The sequence below is a fragment of the Drosophila persimilis genome, unplaced genomic scaffold (assembly GCF_003286085.1).
Source record: "Drosophila persimilis strain 14011-0111.01,24,50 unplaced genomic scaffold, DperRS2 tig00000191-arrow-pilon, whole genome shotgun sequence".
Taxonomy (NCBI): Eukaryota; Metazoa; Arthropoda; class Insecta; order Diptera; family Drosophilidae; genus Drosophila; species Drosophila persimilis.
In genome coordinates, this window is record NW_020825298.1 from 10,742,494 (window position 1) to 10,764,666 (window position 22,173).

At 44.1% G+C, this 22,173-nt stretch overlaps 3 protein-coding genes across 5 annotated transcripts; 2 read left to right on the top strand and 1 right to left on the bottom strand.

Annotated features, from left to right (window-relative positions):
* Window positions 1-1,907: 1,907 nt before the first annotated feature.
* On the top strand, window positions 1,908-5,702 carry LOC6588796 (39S ribosomal protein L13, mitochondrial). 3 transcript variants are annotated; one of them, XM_026988447.1, is made up of 7 exons: window positions 1,908-1,981; window positions 2,045-2,168; window positions 3,429-3,688; window positions 3,751-3,899; window positions 3,981-4,719; window positions 4,782-5,110; window positions 5,168-5,702. In XM_026988447.1, the coding sequence occupies exons 1-7, from the start codon at window positions 1,958-1,960 to the stop codon at window positions 5,628-5,630; spliced, it is 2,088 nt and encodes a 695-aa protein (XP_026844248.1). In that variant the 5' UTR covers window positions 1,908-1,957; the 3' UTR covers window positions 5,631-5,702. The 3 variants fall into 3 exon arrangements, with proteins under 3 accessions (XP_026844248.1, XP_002014674.1, XP_002014673.2); XM_002014637.2 differs by lacking the exons at window positions 1,908-1,981; window positions 2,045-2,168 and adding an exon at window positions 3,213-3,286; XM_002014638.2 differs by lacking the exons at window positions 3,429-3,688; window positions 3,751-3,899; window positions 3,981-4,719; window positions 4,782-5,110; window positions 5,168-5,702 and adding an exon at window positions 2,472-2,910.
* A 70-nt stretch (window positions 5,703-5,772) lies between these two features.
* Window positions 5,773-16,731, bottom strand: LOC6588795. Its single transcript, XM_026988448.1, has 6 exons — window positions 16,704-16,731; window positions 7,577-8,049; window positions 7,324-7,518; window positions 7,118-7,249; window positions 6,799-7,057; window positions 5,773-6,595 (listed from the first exon to the last, which is right to left on the bottom strand). Exons 2-6 carry the CDS (start codon window positions 7,901-7,903, stop codon window positions 6,402-6,404), a joined length of 1,107 nt encoding a protein of 368 aa, XP_026844249.1. The 5' UTR covers window positions 7,904-8,049; window positions 16,704-16,731; the 3' UTR covers window positions 5,773-6,401.
* Window positions 16,732-18,618: 1,887 nt separating this feature from the next.
* LOC6588794 lies at window positions 18,619-21,649 on the top strand. The gene is made up of 4 exons (XM_002014635.2): window positions 18,619-18,804; window positions 18,871-18,962; window positions 19,535-19,823; window positions 19,895-21,649. Exons 1-4 carry the CDS (start codon window positions 18,797-18,799, stop codon window positions 21,576-21,578), a joined length of 2,073 nt encoding a protein of 690 aa, XP_002014671.1. The 5' UTR covers window positions 18,619-18,796; the 3' UTR covers window positions 21,579-21,649.
* Window positions 21,650-22,173: the final 524 nt, after the last annotated feature.

Below are 22,173 nucleotides of genomic sequence, written 5' to 3' on the forward strand. Positions count from 1 at the left end.
AAAAAAAAAAAGAAAAGGAAAAACGCTCGTGTGTATTATAGAGGATATATAAACTGGGGATTAGAGATATAGTATAAAAACCACGCACTTGGCAAAACTGTAAATCGAATTAACAACAAAAGAGGTCTACGTTTAAGTTCGTAAATTGTATGGCAACAGAAACAACACAAAATTATTATAAATAAATGATTAAAAAACGAGAATCAATGGGGGATCCGTGAATAAGTGAGAAAGAGAAACTGTAACTAAATCTAGACTTATTTGTTAGTTTTTAAATATTTCCGAAATGCATTCGAACGAAGAAGTCACACAAAAGAAAGCAAACAAGGAGATGTCAGGAATGAGGGACAGAGGGAGAAATGTACCAAGGATGTTTATAAATTGTTTCGTCAAACAACTAATGTATTTTCAATAATATTTAACTAATATTAATAATAAAATCAGTGCATAAGTAATTTTAGTAACTATAGAAAATGTTTAAATGAAATTACAAACGAAAATAAAACAAAAACAACAAAATAATTGAAAAATTTCAAAGTGTTTTGATTTCAAATTGGCCGCTCTGTTAAGTAACGGCACTCTGAACATGGTGTGGGTACAACAGCACATTGTTTACAGCACGCACGGCAACGGCAAATCATTTATTATCTATGCCAGCTCTTATTGGGCTTTGTTACAATTATTTGTATTGTTAAGTTTTCATTTTCAGGTTTCTTGGTTACCTGTTTCCGTTCCTCTTGGGTTTCCGCCAACCGAAGAGAGGAGAACTCTCATGTTCAGACTTGTTCAGACATGTTCAGGCTGTCGTTCCTCCTGGCCCGGTGGTTCCAGGTGCCCAACCCAATCGGCAGAATGTCTGAGGGCCAGTGCAGGGCCATTGTTTAACGAATTGCTGCACTGTAAAACCGTCACTCTGGCACCCAATCTTCGTATTTTGGGAATTCTCAATCGCACACTTTGCCGACCGTCACGAGTTTTGTCCATCTTTTCTAAAAGAAATGCGAAAAAACATGAATGAAACAATATGGTAATTGTTAATATGCAGCACAAACCTTGTGCTAATGTGTTTCGAATAGCCATCAACAGCACAGTCTTCGCGCGAATCAAATTTTTCTGTAAACACTCGATTTTAACATTTCCCGCGAATTTCTATCGCACAAAACTACCGATCAGTGTGACCGCGGATTTATCGATAAGATATACCGTCCGACCCTCAGAAATATACCGAAACATACCGCCTCATTTTCAAAATATACCGCAAATATACTGACGAATTCAAGATCTATTGCACATATTCCTCGTTTTTGATCTTCCGTCGAATATTACTAGCTATATAGAACATTTAGCCATTCCATCATAATTTTATACGATTGATGCATCAATTTTCTACAAGATCACTACTTTTAATTACTTTTGTGTATTGAATTTTGACTAAAACACGGTTTACAAATTAATGTTGCCGCAACAGTGTGCATGCACTAACCATACTGTATGGTTAGTGATTTTACATTACATCGATTAAATGTTTCTACATTTTACATTACTTCGATGTATTTCATATCGATCGACCAACAGATGGCGCTGCAAAATGTAAAAACATGTCATGAATCGATTTATACATATGTATACAAAATTTCATTTTCGACGTCATATAGAAATCCAATAAAAGCAATTATTTAAATTAGGCCAATCAAGTAGGAAATTGGTTCGTAAATCCTATAAAATTATGTGGGTAGGGGCTCAGAAATATATCTATCTAATAATATATGACGGAATATCAAAATTGAGGAATATGTAAAAAAGAACTTGAATTCGTCAGTATATTTACGGTATATTTTCAAATGAGACGGTATATCTTGATAAATTTCTGACGGTCGGACTTCCGCGGCCACACTGATCCCATCCAACTAAAATTTTTATTTTGAAATTCTATTTTTTCTATTAAAATAGCTTTAAAATGTCTATCGCCAAGCGTGTGCAGGTGGGTACTAACGAGACTGTTTATCAGCAGAACCTGAAAATACCTTTATTGGCTTTTTTCTAGCAATGGGCAACATTTGCACGAACCTGGCACATTTACGACTGCACCTGGCAGAACCCTTTTGAGTCCGCTGCACTGGTGAAAACACATTTAATGGGTCTGCACAAGCCCATATATCATCCTATGAGTAAGTACAACCCATAGTTGTAGCCACCGGTACTAGTTTTAAGTGAGAAATGTGATACAATCGGGGGCTCGGTGAATGTTTACGTGCGTCATTACATCACAATCTCGGCCGGCATGTTGTGGCTCTGTTGGTGGGAGTAAAACAGAATTAGTGGGTGTCCTACACAATTCAAAATGGTAATTATTAAAGCGTCTCCCTAGTGCGATTGATTCCATATCTGATAAGCACTCTGTTCTTCTAGGTTAAGAAATTCCTTCCATCGCCAGCTGTCATTCAAGTCTAAACACAAATCCGTATTTGCAGATGATTGCGGGGACCATGTGGTGTTGATCAATACCAAGGAAATTGCACTACCCGGCGACGAGTGGATCAAGCGTGTCTACTTCCATCACACGGGCTACCCCGGCGGTGCATCCTGGACTCTGGCCTGGCAGCTGCACGAGAAGGATCCCACCATGGTCATGAAGAAGGCGGTGTACAATTCAATGCATGGAAACCTGCAGCGCAGACACACAATGCAGCGATTGCATCTTTTCTCCGGCGACTCGGTGCCCGATGAGATTCTGCAGAACGTCACAAACCAGATACGCACTCCCCGCACTGTGCCCCAGAGGCTTGATCATATTGATAAGGAGACGCTGGAGAACTTCCCCACCATTATGGATTATCCAAAGGACTACATATTGCGTTGATTATTGTTAAAATATTGTAATTAAGCAAAATACATTTAAACACAAAATAATCGTTGTTTTCCCTGTAAATGAGGGTTATCGGGGTATATTCGTTATGAGTTTGGTTACGTTCCAATAATTTAAGCATTTTATGTTATAAACAATAAGTTTTCATATCTAAAATATCATATATATCACTTATTTTCAGTGCTTACAAGAAAGCAAGATATTTCTCAATCTAATTGTTGGTTTGTTGTAGTGCATGGTATCAACAAGTCGGCTTTCTGCCGTTGCCATTTCACACTTCTGTAAAGTGGCAAGGCTTTGCATTTAGAGTTGCCAGATATTTGAAAAAAGCTTGTTCAGCCGGCCCGGCAGTGAATTGCAGATTCTTAATATTTTGTCATTGGCGACGCCTACTCTTTCATCTCCAAACATATATCAGAGGTGCGATCATCATATACTATATACACTCGGCTCGCATCTGGAGAGGTTTTTCCCTTCGCATTTGTCGAATCTCTATCAAATCTTTATTTATTTTATGATAAGCTTATCGGCGTCCAAACGCTTTCTCCCTCTGTTCTTGCAGTCTCCAAACGCGGCTTTTGCACGACACACCTACAGCAGCTCCAGCAGCCGTTCCACCAGACACAACTTTGTCCAATCTATCAACTCCAAAAACGCAACATGGGCCGCCTGGGTACTGTGGATCCTAGCTCCTACTCGCAGCCGGATTTGATTACCACGGAGCACAGTGTTCTCAACTGGAAAGTGGATTTCGATGCCACCAAACTGCAGGGCAGTGTGGTGCATCGCTTCAATGTGCTGTCCACTAATTTGGAGAAGATTGTGAGTAGCTGGAGAGATATTAACCAATGAAAAGCGTTATACACATAGTGCATTCATGGTAGCTCCTGGACGTGAGGGACATTAATGTGACCAATGCCACGTTGCTGGCTGGAGGCAGTGAGCTGCCCATCAATTACTTCATCAGCGATCCCGTGGACGATATTGGACAAAAGCTAACACTGGAGTTGCCAGCCGGCACGGCTAAGGGGAGGTGAGCATTCCCATTCAGATCGATAAGCTAATCTTTATGGGACTTGTAAATAATCCACAATACTTCATTCCTATCGTCTAGCCTCAATGTTCGCATCGATTACGAGACCTCAAGCAGTGCCAGCGGCCTGCAGTGGCTGAATCCCACCCAGACCCTGGGCAAGGAGCATCCCTATATGTTCTCCCAGTGTCAGGCCATACACGCTCGCTCTGTGGTACCCTGCCAGGATACGCCAGCGGTGAAGTTCACCTACGATGCTGTGATTGAGCATCCCACCGAGCTGACTGCCCTGATGAGTGCCATAATTGACAAGAAGCAACCCGGGAAGACACACTTCAAGCAGGAGGTGCCCATACCCGCCTATCTCGTGGCCATTGCCATTGGAAGGCTGGTCTCCCGACCGCTGGGCGAGAACTCCAATGTCTGGGCCGAAGAAGCGATTGTGGATGCCTGTGCCGAGGAGTTTTCTGAAACGTCCACCATGCTGAAGACCGCCTCGGATCTGTGCGGTCCCTATGTGTGGAAGCAGTACGATTTGCTGGTAATGCCACCATCATTCCCCTACGGTGGCATGGAGAATCCATGCCTGACCTTTGTCACACCCACTCTGCTGGCGGGCGACAAATCGCTGGCCGATGTCGTGGCCCATGAGATTGCACACAGCTGGACGGGCAATTTGGTGACCAACAAGAACTTCGAGCACTTCTGGCTAAACGAAGGATTCACCGTGTTCGTCGAGTCAAAGATTGTGGGACGGATGCAGGGCGCCAAGGAGCTGGACTTTAAGATGCTGGGCAATCTGACCGATTTGCAGGAGTGTGTAAGTACAACGTCCATTGCATTCCTTTACTATTCCTCCTAATTTGCGTTTTCCTGCTACAGTTGCGCACTCAACTCAGTGGCACACCAGAGCTTACCAAATTGGTTGTGGATCTATCCAACTGTGGCCCCGATGATGCCTTCTCCTCAGTGCCTTATATCAAGGGTTCCACATTCCTGCGCTATCTGGAGGATTTGCTTGGTGGACCAACTGTCTTTGAGCCTTTCCTGCGTGAATACCTGAAGAAATTCGCCTACAAATCGATTGAAACCAATGACTTCAAGAGTGCCTTGTATGATTACTTCAAGGATACGGACAAAAAGGATCAACTGAGTGAAGTGGATTGGGATCTGTGGCTGACCTGCGAGGGCATGCCCCCCATTATACCCAAGTAGGTGCTCATAATTTCTAAGAAAACTCTTTTACTAAAATGCACATGTTTCTAAAGATTCGACGAATCCCTGGCTAATGTCACCACGGATCTGGCCAAACTGTGGAGCACTGCTACTGTGTCCAAATTGGTGGACAACAAGGACATCAAGCAGACCATTTCCATCCATCAACTGATTGACTTCCTGGGCAAACTGATCGAGTCGAAGGATATTGTGGAGTTGAACGAAAGCAAGATTAAACTCCTCGAGTCCACGTACAATCTGAATCTGTCCAAGAACGCTGAAGTGCGCTTCCGCCTGAATCGCTTGATCATTCGTGCACGCCTGATCAACCGCCTGGACGAGATCATTGAATTTGCCAACTCCAATTTCCGCATGAAGTTCTGCCGCCCCATCTACCGCGATCTGGCCGCCTGGCCCGAGGCCAAGCCTGCGGCCATTCGCAACTTTGTCAAGGTCAAGGACCAGATGATGGCCGTGTGCTCGCACACTATCGAAAAGGACCTGGGATTGAAGTAAACTAAATTTAAGTCGAAAATTTTGTGCATTTCAAGATCTGATCTGTTAAGTAAATATGAAATTGTTTATGTATTCTTATGGGTTTTGCTTTCCGTTTGGTTTCTTGAATTATTTGTTTTTATTAAAAAATAAGCAAAACTACGTTTATAACAAGTTGATTTCCGTTTTCCATGCTCATTGTAATTTCTAATTTTCAATTTTGCTTGCAATTTTGTTGTCGTGTTATTAGGTTTCCTATTACAATTACAATAAGTATTACCAATTTGTTCAGCTCAATTTTTGGATATCCGTTCAACATTGACCAATGCTCGTATGGCCTCCGTGTTCGTTCGGTTCCGTATACCTAATCAAATGGGCGATGATCTTGTGGATCTACCTTCTGTTTCAAAACTTTACTTTGTATCATCTTTCATTAAATTCTTTAAATTTCTCTCTCGGCTCGTAATACACACATACAATTTATTATTAAATTTATTATTGTTTGCTTTGCTCGGCGCTGCTTAAATATTTTCTCTGTTCTCCCTGTTCTCCTCTCAACTGTTTTCATCGACGTGTTTTGCTTGTTCGTTTTCTTGTTTTCTTTTTTTAAACTAATTAACAATTTTGTTTTTCACTTCTTACATTGACCAAAATTCTACAACATGCTTCAAATTTCTGTTATTCCAGTTTATAGCTGAGAAATCTTCATAATTCAGTTTGTATTTGGGGCTTTTCTCCTTCGGCTTCAGCTTCAGCTTCTCCTTCATGTCGGGGTTGAGGAATTAAAAACTATCACGCACTAGAATTATCATTGGAACGGGACGTGGATGGACCGGCACCCTGATCATCGCCTAACACGAATGTGGGACTCTGGCGGGATGTGTGATAGTGATAGCCCTCTCGATAACGTTGATTGGGTTTTGTCCGTGCGGTTTGTGTGTGACCCAATGCTGGACGCTGATTGTTGAGCTCATTGGGTCGTTTGGCTGCGGGGCGGAAATAATGCAGATAGTCAATGGATATTACAGAAAGGGAAGATACCAGATACCCTTGCAAATTGATTGGACATTTATATTAGAGCGTGTTTTCCCATCGATGTGTCAATATGAAATATTGAACCGATGTGGATTCGATTCCAAACACCTTTGCAAGGGCACAAATCATTGCATAGATCCTTATTTGGTCTTACCAGGTATATAAGGCTTTTGATTATAGGACGATTGTTGTTGTTGTTGGTTATATAGATCCTCCGATGCTGCTGCATTGCCATTCCGATATGGCGTCGCATGCAGCTCGGTGCTACAAATAATGGGACTCATCGGTGTCATTTCGCGATCCTCGATAAACAATTCGCTGGCATCGTCGGGCACCTGACGGTACTGAGTCCATGGCCAGGATGCGATGCCCGACAAAAGAAATGCCTCCAAGGCGCACACATATCCAATAATCTGGAAGGAATAATCATGTCATTTGATGGATGATTTTCTGGTTCTGATGGTGCGACTTACGCCTGTGGCTAATAGTGTGTCCCTGGAATGCTTGGATACCCATGTGTATTCAGTGGCACAGAGGACCATGTGGACAAGTAATGTGGAGCTCAAAATAAATATCAAACCAATACTCAGGTACATCCACGTATTCTACGGAGAGAGATGATTTAATTATACATACTTTTTGGGGGGTTTTGTTGGTTTTTGCTGTTATTTATAGTTACCACTTTAGTCCAATTGAATGGAAACATGAGAGCTATATGCGATATATCCAGAAAGAGCATGAGACATGTGATGAGTAGCGAGAAGAGCGCACAGAAGACCATCAGTCTCAGGCGTCCGATGAGTGGCAGTAGAAAGAGGCCCACCTGTACCGTGCCCGCAGAGCATTCGCAGGCCAGGCAGGCGGCCGAGGATAACTACGAATATGCATACATATAGTGGATATATAGGTGTACTATATAGGATCGATCTTACCACCAATAGTATGCGCACAATCCCTGTAGGCGTTTTCAAGTGTTGCGGATCACAGTGTAGGGCAACGCCCCATGGCAGCGGTGTCGCTCCGCTGCGCTGTTTGTAGTTGGCATGCGAGTCCCAGGAGGTGCATGTGCCCAGCGGCGATTCGAGGGATAGCGAGAGCTCGCCGGCCCTGCTGCCAGCTATTTCAAAGTCCTGCTCATCGTCCAGCTGACAGCAGACCGGCTCCAGCTCCAGCTCACGTATCTCGTCCAGCAGCAGTTCTATCTCGTCCGTGCCATATAGATCAGATACAGACGGTATGAAACGTTGGGGTTGTTGCATTGCCCGTTGCGGGATGTGTCCCACATCACCGATGGTTGCCCCTCAACTTTCAATAACTGCTTCCACGCTCTGTATCTCTTTCTCTCCCGTCCGTGGTGCTATGTACTCTTTGTCTCTTTTTCTCTGTCTTGTTCTCTTCAGCGTATCTGGAAGTGAAAGAGTGAAGAAGGAGATCCAATGAGTTCTCCATTTTATATGCCACAGAAATTGATAACTGTCAAGCAGCCTGCCCCCGACGCTCATTAGAGGCCCCTCGAACCCATCCCCATCCCCATTTCCATTCCCATCCCCATCCAAAGCTCCGTTCTGTACCAAGCTTTTGTGCATAACCATAACGGTAATTTGATATGAGTCGTCGACGACGACTTTGACGTTGCCGCGGCTCGGCTGTCACTCATACGCCATGTGTGCCGCGGCAAAGCGCTTCTAGCGAGCCCCTTGGGTGTTGCCAATCAGAATACACTACGGCCAGGGCCTAGGGCTATGTGAACTTCCACATCAGATTTGTTTATATTAATATTAAAGTAGGGATTTAAGTAAATAATGCTGGAATCTGTATGGAATGAGAAATGAACGCTTAAAGAGATTAACTTTCACAGTCAGGAACTTTTAACTACAGAGTATGTACTCCTGACTGTGTGAAAATCGGAATGTTAATCCAATAAGTAAATATTTCCTATTCGTCTATGTAGGTATATTTATACAATTCCTTCCGCAATTCCTGATTCCAAATTAAAACCAAAAGCGTTCATCAATCAATTTAATTCAAAGCAACAGCACGAGAGGAGTAACTGCCATGTTTCATTTATCAACTTCACGTCTAATTACCGAGAGAACCACTCGCTTCGGCACTCCGCTACAGTTTTCCATTTATTATTTTTAATTGCGTCTGATGCGCGGTCTCTGATAAACCTCTCCACATTCCGCATTCCACATTCCAGATGAGGTGGCTGCCAACTTGAAATTAAATCGAATTGGTTTTCCTTTTACCACCAGGTAGGAGTCCTCCTCCTGCTCCTGCTCCCGCTTCAGCCACACATCGATGGCCCCAGCGCGTATGCAATGCATTTTTTTTTGGTTCAGTGAAACATTTTTATGCCACACACATACACCGGCAATTAACACAGACAGATGCATGTGTGTGTGTGTTTGTGGAATACATGAAGAGGAAACTCCTTGGAGAATTTCAACAATTTTCGACATGGACTGCTGCCTGCCTCCTGCCTTCCTGCCTGCCTGCCTGCCTTTCTGCTGTCCGGCAGCATTCGCCTTGAGTTGTCATAATCAGGACACAAAATGAAGGTAGCTTATGCTCCCTGCTGTCATTCGTCCTGTTGTCATACCCTGGACGAGGGTATGATGATTATGAAAAGATGTTTGCAATGAAGGGAATAAAGCAAGCATCTCAAAGTGGAATATAACCATCTTTTTAGTAGTACAGAAATCGGCAATGCTCAAATCGGATTATCTGGGAAGAACATACTAATTTATAAGGACTAAGGACTTTCTTTCCGAACTTAATCAGCGCCGGCAAGGGTATAGCCAGCTTCCTAACCCGTATACCCGTACCTACTGTTGCTGTGGCAGCAGCACAAGGACTCTGGGGCAGGCAGTGGCAGTGGCATGCAGCAGCAGGACAAGAGCAATGCAGCTGGCCAGTCAACACGAGAGGAACTGAGGCATAGGAGCAGCCCATATGTACATACGTATATCTCTCTCGACAGGCAATGTAACAACTCACTCTCTCTCTCTCTCTCTCTCTCTCTCCCTATCTCTCACACTCTTGCGCTCCCTGTATTTCTATGCTGCTCTCTTTTGGCTGTTTTTTTGTGAAGTTTTTGTTGCTGTCAGAGCCTTAGCCTCTGCTTCTGCTGATGCTGCCGCTGCTGCTGTTCGTGTTGTCCTTGCTCTAGTTTGAGCGCGAGAATGTCCCCAGCCTCCGGTTTTGGACCTGGTCCCCCCCACCGTCAACCCACCTATACACGCCCTTATCTGTGGCTATTATCGCTGCATATAATCTGCTAGGAAAAAGAGTACCCATCGAGTGCCTAATGAGAGTCCTTGTCAGCATCTTTCTGAAAGGACAATCATGCTCTATCTTATCCCATCGATTCCCCCGCATTAAGCCCTTCACCAGAACCTACCACACAGGCTCCAGCCCCCGCCATCGTACAATTTGGAATCAATTATGCTCATCTGCATATAAACTGACTTGGCTTCCTGTAGGGCTCCCCCTCGAGCCACCACCGCCGCCACCGCCATCAGCACCTCACGGAAGTGGAAGTGGAAGTGCAAGTGCTGTGTATGCAAATTTATTATGGAATGAGTAAAAGAAGGATGGCAACTGGCGTTTAGGCCTCATGCTAGTATAGCCTGCAGGACAGGACAGGGCAGAGAACGGCAGTGGTAGTAGGTTCAAGGGTTGGACACTCATCGGGGCTCAACGCTGGCGTCGGCTGCATTTCTTATTTATGAACGTGCATAGACAATGCCCTGGGCCGCAGCCCGACTCTTGTTGCTTTTTGTTTGAGTTGAGTGCGGACATGGCACGGACACGGTACGGTATGGTATGGTACGGCACGGTACTCTATGCCTTCCTAAGTACACAATCACACAGCACAGCACTGCACGGCACACCCATCCATACGATGTGCAACTTTTGTCGCATTCAATGGACCAAAGTTGCCGTAAATAACTTTTAATAGAATTTTTAATGGGCTTCGGTTCGGTTCGCTTGGTTGGCTGACCAAATCGTTTGTTGGACTCCACCTAAAACTCAGCCATATTGTATGGCAATTTCCTATTAATATAGATTGCTGTAATGACTTTGTCCAGGCAATAAACGCAAATACGGAATTTGTTTGGCAAATATTACAATAAGTATTTGGGCTGTGGTCATGGAAAGGCATGAAATGGTACGAATATGAGAGGGTAACTATATTGAAGACAAACAGATAAGACATATTTAGCAGACAAAAATATTTATCAATTTAGCGCCATTTAGTTCCTTAGCATTTCTTTAGACACCGTTTGTTCTAGGGTTTAACTAAGAAAAATCATGCCTAATTGGAGCTTAATTTCTGCCCCTGGTTTCAGGAAACGAAACACACCAAGCTGAAGCTGAGAAGGACAAAAAAGACCCTGAATATGATTGGGTTCTTAAAGGAATTAAAAAAGATAGCAAGGCTTCTGTAAGTTCTTATCCCTTATACGATACGAGCACTGGTAAAAGCTAAGAGAACAGCTAAAGGACCTTCAAAATGATTAAAAAAATTTGATATTCCCCAAGAGATATTAGCACTGAGCAAGGCACTCCATAGACATAGCTTATAAAGCATAAGCCTCCACAATAAGACAGATGCACAGGCACATCAGATGCACATCAAATTCCACTAGATGATATTATACAATTTTCATGCGATTTCTTTCGCAAGGCAAACGAAAACGAAAACTTCTCTATGCATTTTAAACTTGCACAGAACTTTTGCTGGAATAATAAATTTTTTATGGGCTTGGAGAAACTAATGACCTAAGCAGGGACCACGATGGATCCACGTAAAGTTATCAGCCACGTGGTCTTTGAACTGTGACCATAAACCATGGAGCATAGAGCAAATGTCGGACAGGGCTTGGGCTTGGGTTGGGGCTTGGGGGGTCCTTCGTAAGTTGCGTATAAATTTGAGCTAAAATTATTGGAATTTTTTGTGCTGTTGCTGGTTGCAGACATTTTGACTCTCGTCCTCGATTCGTGGCGGCAACATTCAATGCGGCTGGTCTGGGTCGAAAGAATGGGGGGCATGGGGCATGGGGCATGGTATTGGGGCCGAGTCTGTGAGTCTTTTGCCTACTTATTATGCCGCCGCATGTTTCTCTATGTTTGCTCTTTCTTTTTTGCGGAATTATCGATTATAAATGAATATTTCATTAGGGGAGAAGCTTGGAGAGTGGGAGAGAGGGGGAGAGTGGAGAAGGTGCCTGGTGCCTGGCACCTGCTGCCGGCTGGCTTCCGTTTCCGGGTCGCGACACTTGCAAGGCTATTTTCAATTAAAATGCAGCATACTTTTCCACTTCTCCGCTTCACACGTATTTGTCTCTCTTTCTCACCCTCCATCTCGCTCCACTCTTTCTATACACTCTGTATCCCTCTGTGTGTCTCTGTGGAATGTTGTATAATGGATGGTATCCCCACTTCTGCTTTGTGTCGCATAATTACCAATGGCAGGATAATTAAGGCAGCGCCAGCCAGGGGCCAAAATAAAAAGGACAACGAGCCCCGAATGCGGGTCCCGGCTCCAGGGATTTGCAAATGGCGTGGGTCGAGTAGGAGTGGGAGGAGGCCTGCCAGTGGGGGTGGCCAGTGGGTGGCAGGTGGTTGGCCGGTGCTACGAGCACGTGACTAACGGTAATGGCACGCCAAATCACAGAGCGAATGAAATATTTTCGGTGGGAGTGTTTTTGCCACTCTGTTCATTGCGAATCCTAAATGAGTGTCCTTTGTATGCGGCAAGGTGGAGTATTTTAGCTCATTTTAAACTTTCATTTAGTTAAATTTGTATCGAAATTAATTTTTGAAGATCAGCCAAGGACCCCAGACCACCATGGCTTCTTTTAAAGTGGATTTAAGATTTATAATTTAAAAAATAAAATAAATAGCCTTAGAAGAGTAACTGATATTCGCTGACATTCTCTGGAAAATAATTTAATTTAATAGGAAATGGGGTTTTATTTTTAGACCCTTTCAGACCTGATGCTAAATGACAGAATATTACTAAATGTTTCTAGAGAATTCTGTATGCATCACGGTGTGAAAGGGCTGGAAAAGGAAATGGATGAGACCGAGTCCAATGAAGTGCCTCCAAAATAGTAGAAACCACCAAAGAATATTTAACCAAAATAAACTGCTAGTGCCCTAGGCCATAGGCTCTCACACAAGACAAGAGATCCTGATGGTATTTACTTAACAAAAACATACTTAAAATGTGCCTAAACTTATGCAAATATCTTAAGATTATGCATTAAACTAACTTAAATCTGGGCTTCGAATTTCCCTCAAACTTTTGAATCAATTAAAGAAATAAAGTTTCACTTTTCACTACTCAACTTTGCTCCCTGCGAAGGGTTTCCCTTTGGAAACCCCAACCCGTGATCCTCTTATGCTAAACTTATGCGCCAACTCCACTTGAGATTTAACCACCTCCCCCCCTAGCCAACCACACGGAGTACCCACCCCTCTCTCTCTTAGCCCAGCGGCACTCGACAAAAACTTGAGGGAAAAAGTGATTAAAGCTCACGTTTCGGGATTACGTAAGCTCCTACAGGGATACTTAGCCGGGTCCCATTTTTCCCCGTGTGTGTGTGTGTGTGTGTGTGTGTGGGGGGCTAAGCATATCATGTGTTTATGCGCGAGTCCTGAAATGAACACCTACCCCCCTGCCACCCCTCGAACCATTATATACCTCCCTGTAGGGCCACAATTTTTACCTGGGGCTTTTCGGGGCGTCCCCTGACACGTGAGCTCCATAAAATACAAGGAAGCCTCGTCATGTCATGGACGTTGCAGCACGCGAGCGGCCCAATGGGTCCCTCATCCGTACACTCCACGTTTGCGTTGCTTTTAGCCCCCCTACCGACTTTTTCTAACCGCTTTCCCTTCTTGGCTCCTTTCCTGTACGCTTTCACACCCCCCACTTCCCTCGCAGCTTTGCCCCCTGCTTCATTGCGTTTTCACTTTTGTTGGGAATCATTGTTGTTTCGCCTGTCGAGGGAATTAAGCATTTTGACCAGATGTTTTCAATGCACAGAATAACCACAAAGGGATATATATGTATATATAATATAATATTGTCTGTTTCTTTAGCTATTTTTGAAAAATATCTGGCTGTAGATCGTCTCATAAATATAGTCTATAGATTAAATTTTGTAGAGAAACCTCGAAATATTATGCTGGGTGAAAATTCTCCTTGTAGATTCATCTTTCCTTTTTACTCAACAAAAATTATCATTTCGCTATCTTTCAGATCGATGTTTATATTCTTCAAGATTCATCAATTTCAAGGTTATTTAAATATCCATTGCCCTTTGATGGGTTAGGGACCAATGGAAGAAAAACAGAGCACATAACTTTTCATTTTCAACAACAATCAAGTCTGTTCTTTAATCATTATCCAAATTGTTTTCAAATCAATACAAAAATGTATCTACAAGGGTATCCAAATCTCTTCTCTTCCCTTTACGCTTTTTTACGCTGCGTAAACACCGCTATTAAATTTGAACTGACCCCAAAACTGACTGCTGACCGAGCTCGGACCGAAAAGCCATCAAATACCCAAGCTGCAATCCAACATTGTGGCTCGTGCTCCTCCGCCCGTACCCCTAAGCCTAACCCTACCGCCTACCCCTCCAATGACAGTAAACGGGCGGTGCAACAACCTCGTTTAGTTGCAGCAACGACCTTGACTCAGTTTCATTTTTACATTTTCTTAGGAAAGAGGAAGACGAAGGCAAAACGAAGCCCAGGCGAAATAGGAGAAGTCATAGAAAGGCTAAGACACCCCACCAAGTGGTGTTAGTCTCTCGAATATCGTGTCTTATTAATAAGGCTTAAACCGTCTAACGGCAATTTAATTGCAGCAACACACACACCCCCACCCCCACCCGCACCCCCACCATTAGGCCATATGAGGTTTGGTTCTATGACAGCAAACTAAAAATAAACAAATGAGCCAAGAAAAGTAACAAAAAAAAAAACAACCAAGAGGTTGAGGCAGCAGCTGACCAGCGCCTGCGTAAAGAGAAAGAGAGAGAAAGTCAGAGAGAGGGGGAGAGAAAGTAAGAGAGATAGTGAGCTTGAACAGAGATGGAGAGAGAGAGAGAGGTTGCGAGAGACAGAGCAAAATGATTGTTGTGGCTGCAGAAGGATTTCAAGGAAGTGAAATAGCTGCAGACAGCATTTTTCACACACAAAGTTTCCTATTTTCTTCCTCTTCCTGCTGCTCCCTCCTCCCATTATCCACCGCCCACCCCTCTACAGAGTTTTCCCTAGCTGTCACTTCCTCTCCATATCCATTTTTGCCTGTGTGTTGGCGTCTGTTCAATCTCTCGAACTGCCCTGCACACACACACACACACACTCACACACAGTAGCCTTTTACACAGATTTTGTTTTTTGAGCCTTCAGTTTTGATTTTACGGAATTTTTGCTACGAATTTGAAAGCATTTCCCAGAATTTATATGTATTTCGAGGCAAAAAGACTTTGACACAACATTTGTTCGCACTGTAGCTTGAATATTTTATGAGAGCTCAATTGGGGCTTGGAACTTGTTATTGGATGATGGAAATGCATGAATATTTAGCAGAAAATAGAGAAGCTCCTACTAGATAAAAGCTATCAAGCATGGGGGATGTACATGATATAAAATCTCTTCAAGTAAATGTTTTTAATTGAATATAATATCAATACCAACTAAAAATACAATTCTCTTGGTATTCCAGCGGCTAATTAAGGGTACCAAAATTATGTTAATGTTGGTTCATAAATCATTTAATGAAGGAAAGGCATGAATGTGAATGAATATTCAAAGAATTGAAGCCACAATCGTGTTTCCCCCTTATGGTCGAGATTACTAGGGCTAATTAAGACTAAACAGAAGGTAATAGAAATACAGAAAATGGTCTATACTTAGAGTAAACGATCTCGACAATAAACAAACCAATTAATGAAAGTTAGCTACAGGAATCGATTAGTATTATTTCGTTAAGGAGCGTTAAGGAACTTCCATATTAATAACCGTTCCTTATAAATACTTCCATTTACCTAAGCCAAAATTCAATAAGAAACTCCTTCAGAGAAGTCGATGCATAAATGTATTTAAATATTCTCCATTGCCAAAAGAAACTCCAATAAGATCTATAAGACCTATGGTATTTATTTTATCATTTATTCCTTTTATTATTCATACAGGCTTACATATGCCCTGCATCTCCACTCTGAGCCCACAACTCCACCCATTTCGAAAGCCAAACAAACGCTCAAAGGCGAGCACATACGAGTATATCTAGGGAAGTTTCCTATTTCTTAATTAAGAAGCTCATATTGCCATTTCCCTACCAAGACTCTTATTTACTTGGACACTTTCTTAGCCATAAAATCTATTAATAATGTGATGGCTTATATGCCCTGTGTTATTTGCTCGTTTTGATGGTAAAACAACTTGCAAGATTTAATGTTTTCTTTCATTTGGCGGTGAATTTGGTTCAATTGAACCAATTCCGAAAATGAATCTTGCACAAACATCCCTAGCCAAGGCTTTTGCGTACGTATTAGTAATGTTTTCCTCAGTTTGTGTGTGTGTGTGGCAAAGTGTTATATTGACATTTGGCTACATAATGATTTATGCTGCTGCAGGCAGGCAGGCAGCAGACAGCAGCAGCATCATCATCACAGGCAGGCAGCATCGTCGAGCACTCGAGAACGATCCTTGGCTTCATGTAATCCCTGTGCTGCCACTTGGCTGCTATTTTCGAGGCATGGCCATAATTTATTTTTATATTTACAACAACAAAAACAGGAAGGAGGCAACTATTACACACATTTTGAACGGCAGGAGTACCAAAGGGGTCTGCGACGGTGACTGTGGGGCAAGCGAAGGGCAAGCGCGCTGGAAAGCATGCTATGATTTCTGTTGCCACACGCGTGGGCGATGCGTGTTGGGGGGGGGGGGGGGCACCACAGTGGGAATGGGGTGATTGGGTGGCATTTCGTGTATACAACTAGTTAAATAAATTTACACTTGACCCACCTTTTTATTCGCTATATATATACACGTATGTATGTGTGTGTGTCTGTGTGTGTGCTTTTTTCTGGTTTCCAAATGCGCGGCTCGCAGCGTTCACGTAGTTTCTATTTCCCTTTCGTCGCGCAAAAATCTCTCGAAAATTGCCTTTTTATATGCTTTTAAATGTTGCACATGTGTATGTATGTATGGCTTTGTGAGAGGGTGTTGGCGTGTGTGTGTGTCGTGTGTGTGTCGTGTGGGTGTGAATGGAGGGAGGGGAAAAGTGAGAGGCAAGGCTGGTCTGCTCTTGCTCTTCCTCGTCAGCGATTCGATGGCAGGTTCATTCATGGGCCAGGATTCAGGCCCAGGACACGGACTGTCGTCGCCTGTCCGTCGTAATGGAGTGTGTGTCCGTGTGTGTGTGTGGCACTGTTGTTTGAATGGTCGTGTATGTGTGCTGCAGCATATTTATGAAGCACAACGTTCGCCTCCACGTTTCCACGTTTCCACGTTTTCCCTTTTCACAGTCCCAATTTTGCGATTAATTGCAATTTCGCACACACTTTTTTGCTTGAACGCGTATTTGGCTCTACTTTTCTCTTGGGGTATTTCAATTTTCCATTTCCATTTTCGTTTGATGGCAGCGCCAGCACAAAACAATTTTCATTTCCAGCGAACACAAAAATCATTACTCAGTGCGACCGAAAGTATGCACGCTTTTCCCATTTTCCGCTGTCTTTTCGGGCCATGCTGTGCTGCTGCCTTTCAACATTTGCTCGCACTGGCACTCACACTAGCGCACTGGCTGGCGCACACACACTGAGGCTCTCGGAGATAGGCTGGGCCACACACACACACACAACCATACACACAGGCACAGAGGGGAGAGTGGCGTGTGGTGCGGTGTTGGGCAAGGGAGGGGGCACAATGCAAAGCAGCAGCAGCAGCAGCGGTAGTGGCAGCGGCAGCGGCAGCGACGTAGCAATGGATAACGCAACGACAAACGCAAAACGGACGACGCCAAAAACCACCGACGCGACGCACAAAAAACGGACCAACCCACAGAGAACCGACAGCGTTGAAAGCCAGCAAACGACTGAGAGCTTTGGAGCTGCTCCAAGATGCACAGAGAGAGAGAGAGAGAGAGAGATAGAGAGCGAGGCCCCCCAGTTAGAGAGAGAGAGAGTGGGAGAAGGCTACCCGGAAAGGAGAAAGTGATGGCAGGAGAGAGCGCTGCGTGTGTCCTTTGCAGACTCTGTTCCCGGAACTAGCTCGCAGCAGGCAGATGGGAGAGAGCGAGAGCACAGCACGAAGAGAGAGAGAGAGAGTGCAGGCCGATTACACTGGAAAGAAAAGGATACAACTAAATAAATCTATAGGAATGTAAAGAAATGCTGGAAAGCCGAAGATTTACCCTGAAAAGACTTTCAAAATTGTTGTACTTTTGATTTAAGAAGTAGTTAAGTATTTTCACCATTTTTAAGACCGATATATGATAAGATAATAGAGCGATTTTTAATAAATTTATATCTTCTATTGAGCATCCTTTTTGTAACAAGTCGTATATTTTAAACCATTCAAACAGACATTTCGGAACCACTCGGAACAATTATCCCTAGAAAAACACAGAGACATGTGTTTATGATATAAAAATCCATTCATGAGGTTTAAAGAGGTCTTCAGCTAACTCTACAACTTCTAGACTAATTACACTGATATATCTTATTGGAATCGACTATTTAATATCAATAATACATTTCATATTCGTATTTCCATGACAAAATTGATACCAAAATGATGATTAAGAGCTTTTTTGCCCTGTGTAGTGCTTGTCTTCAATGAGAGCAAACGATTAGGCTGATAAGCTGTCCAAGCACGACCAGACCTATGCGAATCTATTGTATTGCATGTCTGACCGATCGATCAGTCGTGCCCAGCACGTTAACACGAACGAACGTGTACAGATCGGGATAGAGAGAGAGATATAGGTATAGGTATACAGAGAGAGAGAAATCAGAGCCGAGTGTACGCGTACAGAGTGTATAAAGTGCAGCAGCTATACTAAGTATAGCTTCTGTTTCGATCTGTCTTGTGTCTTTACTTAGAATCAACCGAAAATGGAAAGGTATGGGTGATATACTATATTTGGCTAATGATAGATTACAAGTCTTTTGTTCTTTTACCCACACAGCTTCTGGCAAGAGTTGAAATCGTTGTTGAAGACCTTACTGTGCTTTGTGGTGGCTGTGATGCTAATGCCTTTGCTGCTGTTATCGTTTCTATGTAAGTGATCATCATCATCTCCCCAGCAACGATCGGATCGATCCAGTGTACCAGATGATCATCGATTGATCAGTTCGACACGCGCTGCCTACGCTGATAAGACGAGTAGACCACTGGCCCCCCTATAAATCAAGAACATCAAACACGACCGACTATATAAATAAACGAGGCATGGGTTGATTAACCGATTCCACTCAGCCAAAGGATAGCTCTAGTTCTACCATATAATTGGCTCTCTTCCCAGTGAAAGAGAGAGTGTGGGTCAGAACGAGAGACAGTCCCAGAGATAAGCTTTTTGTTTATAAATAATAGAGAGTACCTGTTGCACCTTTGGCGCAACCCAGACGAGCGCCCGAGCGAACCTTGACCATCCGAATTACTCATAAAAATTTTGCAGCCGATAAGGCAGCATTGTTACTGCGGTGGGTTCGGTCTTTCGGGTGGGCGATAATGCTCGAGGTTTTCCCTCTATTTAGACTCCAATAAGAAAGAAAGCCGAATCAAATCCAATCCAATCCAAATCAGCTATCAGCTAGGCTGACACCTCGTCATATTTCGTCTTTTTTTTGCAGGCGCACACTTTGGCAACGAGCTGGTCAACTACATTCTGAGTATCAAGTATCCCAACCTGACTATCTCCAAGTCGAAGAAGATTCGCACTTTGATCGACACCCAGAAGAATGCCGGCATCTTTCACTTTCTGCTGCAGGTGGAGGGAGCCTGCGACTTTGAGCTGATCAAGCGATCGTACGCCCAACACCTCACGGACCTGCGGGACAAGACGGGAATGGTGAGGTTCCCGAAGCTAAGACAGAAGCTGGTCAACTGTTGGGGTCACTATGCCTGGGTGAATGATAGCAGGTAGAGATGATCAATGATCAAATGATTTATAAACGTTAATGAGCTCTTTCTCTTCCCAAACATCCCATCAGTGGTTTCAACATCAACAACCATGTACTACTCAGCACCCACAAGTACCGGGGACGCCCTGTCAACGACTCCAATATCCAGGATTACGTGAGCGAGCTGGCCACCAAGTACATACCCTCAGACCTGCCTCAATGGCAGGTGATTGTAATACCCAGCTCCGATAGCACCCAGCCCTACTACATCCTGATCAAACTGCACCATTTAATCATCGCCGAGGAGGAGGATCTGCATGTGGGGGAGATGCTCTTGCTGCACGACACCACGGAGAAGAAGACCGTGATGACCCTGAACGATGGTGTTCTGGGCCAGAGTCCTTCACAGCAACTGTCCCACTTTGTGCGGCAGCCAGAGCACATCAGTCGACTGGTCAAACATCTGATGCACTTGGTAATCTGTCGCTGGCAGCAGTTCATCTACGAATTCGAGTCCCTGGAGACGCCCGATGGCGCCTCATCCAGCATCCAGGTGCGGTCTCTCAGCCAGCTCTTGTCCCTGATCCTTATTGTGCTGGTGAATGTGGTTCTGGGGTACTGGCGGAGTCGCTCAAAGCTTCTCAAGCTGAAGCGCCGTTCCAGTGGCTATAGGAATGATGTGGGCCGCCTGATGACGATTCGATTGCTGCTCAGAAGGGAGCTGGAGCATCGCAATCTCAGCTGGACGGTGGCCAGAATGGCCCTGTACAATAGTCTGCAGCCCACGAATCTGGCCAAGGTCTGGACCCGCTTCATGTGGCGCTTCAATCTGAACCATGGGCTGCTCCTGCCCTACCACTTCTACTGCGAGGCCCTGGCCATGCGGGATGTCCTGCTGAGAGGCCAGACCAGCTACACATCCACCTACTGTGCCCGGCTGCATCTGTATGTGCCGCTCCTGCTGTACGCCCAACTGGAGCTGGTCAAGATCTGCTGGGAACTGTTCAAGGCGCCCCGTAACATCTATGAGGTGCTGTTCGAACAGCCCACCAAGGAGTTGAATATTCTGCACAAGAAATCCTATGCGGGCAGGAAAATAGTCTCCTTCAGTCGCTCTATAGACGGCACCCAGCTGAGGGAACGACATCGGGACAGATTTAACGACCAGCTTCGTGAATCGGACTTTAGTCTCACGTGTCTGGCCGGCGCCGTACATGATTACTTCAACACCTTCTCCGATCTGGCGCCAGTGCCTTCGCTTTTGAACACTACTTGTAGGACCATTTCTAAGGGATACTTCACCGATCGCCGAGGGGACAAAAGCGATAATATAGGTGGTGTGGTCTTTCTGCAGCTGCCACTGCGTCAGCCAGATGTGGAGCATGCCCGTCATTTGCACGGAATTGTGGAGTGCATCAGGCAGCAGCAGATCATGATCTATTTGGCCTCAATCGGTCAGACCAAGTACAGCATGCTAACGGCCCTCCTACCGCATGTCCTTACCAAGATCTTCATCAACTTCTTCTCGTATAATTTTCCAATTACGATCACAGAGATCTATGGGTCCTCGGCCGAGTTCCAGTCGACTTGGGGCCAGAGGGTTCAGGATGTGCTACTCTTCAGGCCCCCCCAATCGAAGACTTGCCTTTCCCTGAACCTCCATCGCTTCGGAGATAAGTACAGGCTGGCTATTATGGCAGACACACATCTGGCCCCGGATCACACGATCATAACACGATCTTTCGAACGATATATGGAAACAGTAACACTCTGATTCCCAAACTATTATAAATGAGGGGAAACTATAACTTTCAAGTATACGAATAAAATTATTATCTATTAAAATGCAGGTTTCTATGAAATTGTATGCAGAATCCTCCTTTTCAGGGCATAGTCAAACGAGTATACTAAAAAACTCGAATCGATTGAAAATCTTCATATATATCGTACCCTTCAAAAATGGACTCTTCCTACATATCTGGTTTATCCCTTCGTTGGGTTTCAACTAGCAAAGTAACCCTGTTATTAAAGCATACAAAACAAACTCGAATCGGTTGAAACCTCAAAAAATATCTCTCGATCTATGGATAATCAAGCCTACAATTATTGCTTGGACTTTTCGAATTTTTACGAGGCCAGAAGTGCAAAAATAAAACCGATTTGCTCATTTCTCCAAGTTTCCGACATGAATCAACGGACAATCGACAGCAATGCCTCGTTAATCATAAACGAGGAGGTGTCACAAAAGGATAAGCGCACGCCACGAGAGATGGGAGGTGAAATGTCTTCTCAAGCCTATCTAGAGGACCTAAAATGGCCAACGAAGAACCTTTCAAAGCAGCAACAGCAGAAGCCTTCTATCCTGGACC